Source organism: Dichomitus squalens, assembly GCF_000275845.1.
Source record: "Dichomitus squalens LYAD-421 SS1 unplaced genomic scaffold DICSQscaffold_39, whole genome shotgun sequence".
NCBI classification, from domain to species: Eukaryota; Fungi; Basidiomycota; class Agaricomycetes; order Polyporales; family Polyporaceae; genus Dichomitus; species Dichomitus squalens.
In genome coordinates, this window is record NW_006766921.1 from 1,227 (window position 1) to 6,153 (window position 4,927).

The 4,927-nt window shown below is 53.1% G+C and overlaps 2 protein-coding genes across 2 annotated transcripts; both read right to left on the minus strand.

Moving 5' to 3' along the window:
• Positions 1-433: 433 nt before the first annotated feature.
• Positions 434-2,348, minus strand: DICSQDRAFT_182511 (uncharacterized protein; the record flags this gene model as incomplete). Its single annotated transcript, XM_007368701.1, has 5 exons — positions 2,235-2,348; positions 1,797-2,164; positions 687-1,734; positions 577-624; positions 434-517 (listed from the first exon to the last, which is right to left on the minus strand). Exons 3-5 carry the CDS (start codon positions 1,719-1,721, stop codon positions 434-436), a joined length of 1,167 nt encoding a protein of 388 aa, XP_007368763.1. The 5' UTR covers positions 1,722-1,734; positions 1,797-2,164; positions 2,235-2,348.
• A 761-nt stretch (positions 2,349-3,109) lies between these two features.
• Positions 3,110-3,767, minus strand: DICSQDRAFT_66970 (uncharacterized protein; the record flags this gene model as incomplete). Its single annotated transcript, XM_007368702.1, has 3 exons — positions 3,110-3,383; positions 3,441-3,513; positions 3,569-3,767. Coding segments are annotated over 3 exons (546 nt in total), but the record flags the coding sequence as incomplete, so codon positions are not given.
• Between the last annotated feature and the right edge of the window lie 1,160 nt (positions 3,768-4,927).

Consider the following 4,927-nt stretch of genomic DNA (forward strand, 5'->3'; position numbering starts at 1 on the left):
ACGCAGACTCAGAATGCAAGGCCGTTGTTGAGCGCGTAGATATGCATCTGTAGCGCGAGTTGCTCGCAGACAATGTTCGGGTTGTTAATAACGTAGGTCGAGGACAGCGCAGGCAGCGGATGTGTGTTAATGGGTATGGGTACGGCGAGCCGATCTGTCTGGGCTCGATGTCGAGCGGCGAGGGAGAAAGGGCTGCAGTGTGGCTCTGAGGAGTAGGCGGTATGGGCGCGCCAGGTCGGACACTCCCTGAGCCCATGACAATCCCGAGGTACCAGAGCCGGACGAGCCGTTAGCGGACGAATTGGAACGGTTCGACAAGCGACATGCGTTGAGCCTTGCGTGCAGCACGACAGTCTGCCGCGAGGTGTGAGAAGGAGCGACAGATGCTCGCCAGCGCCGTAGAATTTATGAGGGCTGGGTCCCGGTGGAGCGATCACGACGCGAGTGAGTGAAGCTTGGTGGTGTGAGATGGCGCAGCAAGGACAACCAAGGTCGCATCCATCTCGCGATCGAGAGCCTGGAATTGATACAGGATGTCAGATCAAGTTGCGTTAAGACAACCATCGTCCAACTTACTGCCTGGACCAAAGCATCCCAACGCGTGTCCAACCGTCTTCTCCGCTTCTGGGGGTTGCTCATGTACGTGGGATGGAGTTCCAGAGCTGACAGATCATCCCCTCGCCAACCTCTTCCTCATCGACCCACTCCCCGTCGTCATCTGCAGCCGGGGAGACCTCTATCTCCGTTCCGTTCCAGTCCCGTTCCTTCCTGCCCACGCTACCTTCCAGCTCCCTGACGTACTGATCGACGAAGCGCTCTTCACCTGCGGTCTTCTCGCCGGACGACGGCTCCGGACTTGTCTCTCTCGGCTGGGTGCTATCGACATGCGGAGGAGGCTTGATCCTACGGGCGGGCCGAGCAGTGTGTTGCGCGCGCAAGTGTCTGTTCTGCTCGCGCCGCCGCAATCCACGTCCGCGCATCGCGGGGGGCAGGAGAAAATTCACGGGTTCATGACTCGGACTCGACCGGATGCTCGCCGCCATTGACTGGCCATTGAGTCTGAGGCCCCCACAAGCAGGTACAAACACCCACGGGTTGTATTCAGGGCCCGGGAAGGGCGTCGAAGACGGGGAGAACGCGGACTCGGAGGAGGGAGGCGCAAGGCCGTTGTTGAGTGCGTAGATATGCATCTGCAGCGCGAGCTGCTCACGGATGATGTTCGGGTTGTTCGGATCATAGGTCGAGGACATAGCAGGCGTGGGGCGGGACACCGTCGAGCGGTGGATGTGCATGAATGGGTATGGGTATGGCCAGCCGATCTGCCTGGGCTCGATGTCAGAGGGAGTGGCAGAGATGAGCGGCGAGGGAGAAAGGGTTGAGGTGTGGCTCTGGGGAGTAGGTGAAATGGGTGCACCAGGTCGGACGCTCCCTGAGCCTAGGAAAGTCCGGAGGTACGAGGACGTAGGGCCGTCATTAAGGCTCTGCATGTTGTCAGATTGGACGCTCGTCTGATTCCATCCGTATCCAAGCCGCTGATCGAGAACGCGGTTCAGGTTCATCGAATACTGACGAGGATCATATGGAGGGTAAGGAATCTGCTGTCTATGAGGCTCCTGTTGAGGAGGCGAGGGCGATTGCGATGCACGCTCCCGTGTGCCAGCCAACGGAACATCCTGAGCGCTGCTGTTCCTCAGATTGTTGACGGTGTCACGCTCGAACATCGTCGCATCAAAGCTACGCATACCGAGCTGATCAGCGATCCCCGACCAATGCTTGGCAACACCAACTCCACATACTGGTTTGATTGCGAGGCATACGGGTTGTTCGGAGGTCATACGGGGAGTGTCGCGGACGGGGGACGAGGAGTGTATCTACTCGCCTCGGAGGCCTCACTGCCCTTATTTTGCTGTCGCTCTTCTTTGCCCTCTTCGTTGAGGGTGCCGTCGTCATCGTTGTGGCGGTTATCGTAACGGTTCCTGCGTGTCACGATCGAAGCCGAACTTGTTCTCCTTGTCAAAGTGCTGGTTGAGATAGAGCGGGATCGCCTGCCGACTCGACTACGTTGAGGTTGTTCCGCGCGCGGTCGGTGATCATCGGGACCCCGCCGTTGAAGTTCAGCTTGAGGAACCAGGGCTCCTTCTGGGTGTTCGTGCTGAAGTAAATCCTGAAGACGCAGCGGTCCGGGGCGAGCGTCAGCTCAGTGTTGTGATCGGACCCATAGAGCACATACTCACTCGTATTGGAGGCCGTAGGTGAGCGGTTCGGAAGGGATTGGCTGACGAGTTGTGGGACGACGAGTGTGCTGTTGGCATGGAGGAGGGGCGAGACTGGAGGACCTGATCGCTCTGCGAGGCCGGAGGTTAAGCTTGAAAGACGTTGTCGAGGAGATGCGCAACAAGGGAGAGGCAAGCGGCAGGATAGCACGGAAAGCAGACGGTGTGGGAGAAGTTCCACTGCGAGCGCCTGCCCGCATGCTCAAAGGCGGTCTGGCACCCCATCGAGACGTCGTGCACGATCCTCCTCCAGAACGTCTCGCTGAGCAACTTGTACTGAGTCAAATACTACGTCATGCAGGTCGCGTCCATCGACCAGGTCCGCTTCCCAGAGATGATGGGCAAGTTCTTTATCGTCAACGCGCCTTAAGTGTTCTCTGCCGTCTCGACGTTCACCAAGCCCTCGCTCAACGAGGCTACCGTCGCCAAGATCGACATCTTGGGCAGTGGCAAAACGACTTGCAAGCTCCTCGTAGCCTCAATAATCCTGCAGGCGGAACTGCGAACGGGTTCAGCGCTGTATCAACTCTTGGGTGCCTGACCACTGACCCACCTCGTCCCAATTATCCACATCGTAGTATCAGTGCTCTGTCATCAAAAACATGTTAGAACGTCTCGGTAGGAGATATGGGATGTGTAAAAAGCGGTTCAGAAGAGTGCAAGAAACCTGTGAGGAGGGGAGATGGATCGCAAGTGAGCTATCAGTTAGCATGCATGATAGCGCTGCTAGTCTGCCGGTAAGTAGTAGGGCAGGTTTGACAAGCAAGCAATGACATCCGAGTACGAGTTCTTGAACAGTATCTAGCATGTACAAATGTCGTATTCAGTATACTATTCTAGGCCACCTCCGGATCGTCGGTATCATTCCCTTCCCGAGATGATATATACGAAACAAGGCCCGATCCACGAGTATCATTCTCCTCATCATCTTTGTCGTCCGAGGAATCCGTGTTGTACTTGTCTTCGTTATGGCGAGCGCGGATACGGTCCCTATTCTCGAGCGGATCAGAAATATCCCGTAAACCAAGCTCAACGCAGATATCATTGCAGATATGGTCGGCCAGGAATGTCTTGATGCCGGTTTCTCCATAGTCTCCGATACCACTGTCGCTAAACAAAGTATATTTCAGAATCAGAATATGGATATTGAAATTGTGAGAGCTGTACCCGGACTCGGTGTGTGTCATGACATCAAAGAGGATATCACCTCTCCCTCCGTTCTGAAGCCTGCCACTCGACGCTATGTTGTAGAAAATCATGAGTTTGCTCATGCACAGTATAAACCCAAAACCTACTTTGAAGGTCAGAGAACACAAGGGTCCGATGACTATACACATATGCAAAGTGGACAAAAGCCGTCAATGTTGCGCCACGCTTGTCTGCGTGGTTCGGATGTGCCATTGTGCCACTCCAACGCTCCATGGCAACAGACCTCTCAGGTTCTAGCAGCCATACCAGGCCAGCATCCTGTTTGGAGAAACTGGTCTTGTTCCACTGATCTATGGAAATTCCTGAAGCAGGGCTGGGACGAGATGTCAGATCATCAAGAACCTCACGTCCTAAGGCACAGTACGAGAACTCGAAGCCTGCGAGCAAATCAGCTCACTCAGACATTTCTCAGAAAGATCGATTCAACTTACGTTCGAACACCTCAACCTCTCTTTGAGCAGCAACCTCATGCAACTTTTTGAGGAAATATGTACCCTGATAGAGGCGCTCGGCTTCGTGCTCAAGGGAGGCAAGGTTCTCTGTACAAGTCACGACATTCTCCCCCTGTCCGATCTGAAAGAAGCGTTTAGCGACAAAATCTTGTGTCGAGTCACCCATGGAAACTTTGGCCTAAGACAAAGTTGCCTTCATATGGTGAGAACATCAGTTAGGATATTGCAAAGATGCGCACCTTGTAGACAAGCTTGGTTGCCCCATGGGCAAATGAGGCATCTGCTAATTCGATGCTGCAAACTTCATCCTTCCATGTCATACTGAACTTGCCAGAGGCACTGATTCGCAGTCGAGCAAACTGGAGAAGAACCTTAGTGGCTGGGATGATTGTCGGCGCATTTCGGGCATGCGGAACATAAGCAGACTCTAGCCGGATGGTGTTTGCTATCGAAAGCCATGAGATCAGTCATTACACAACATGCAGTGTTCATCAAAGAACGTACTGCGCATCCGCTTTGCATCATTACCAACGAACATAGATCCTGGCCATTTCTTGGCCTGAGCTTTGGTCCACTGTACAAGCTCCTTCATCTGTAAAAACCACCTTTGCGAATTACACCTATTCAGTACAAATTAGCTCTTAATAGACACAGTAGTTGAATAGTGAAAAATAGTGCAAAATCGAGAGGTCCCCAAAAATAATTGCACTATTTCGCACTATTCATGCAAATTCGTGCAAAGTAGCACTATAGTAGACGGAAATAGTGCTACAGTAGATGTTGATAGTAGTGGATAGAGTGGGTCTATAATTTCTGACTAGTGTAGAAATGCTTAACATGACCTCAAAACCATCTGTTTATAAGCCCCAGATGCATTTAAAGTGCTGGAAAAAATATTATAAAAAAATGTCCTCATCCAGTCTTGAACCCCCAACCCCACTTTCAGATAACACTCCTATTCCGAAGGGGTGCTCTCTACCACTGCACCACCAG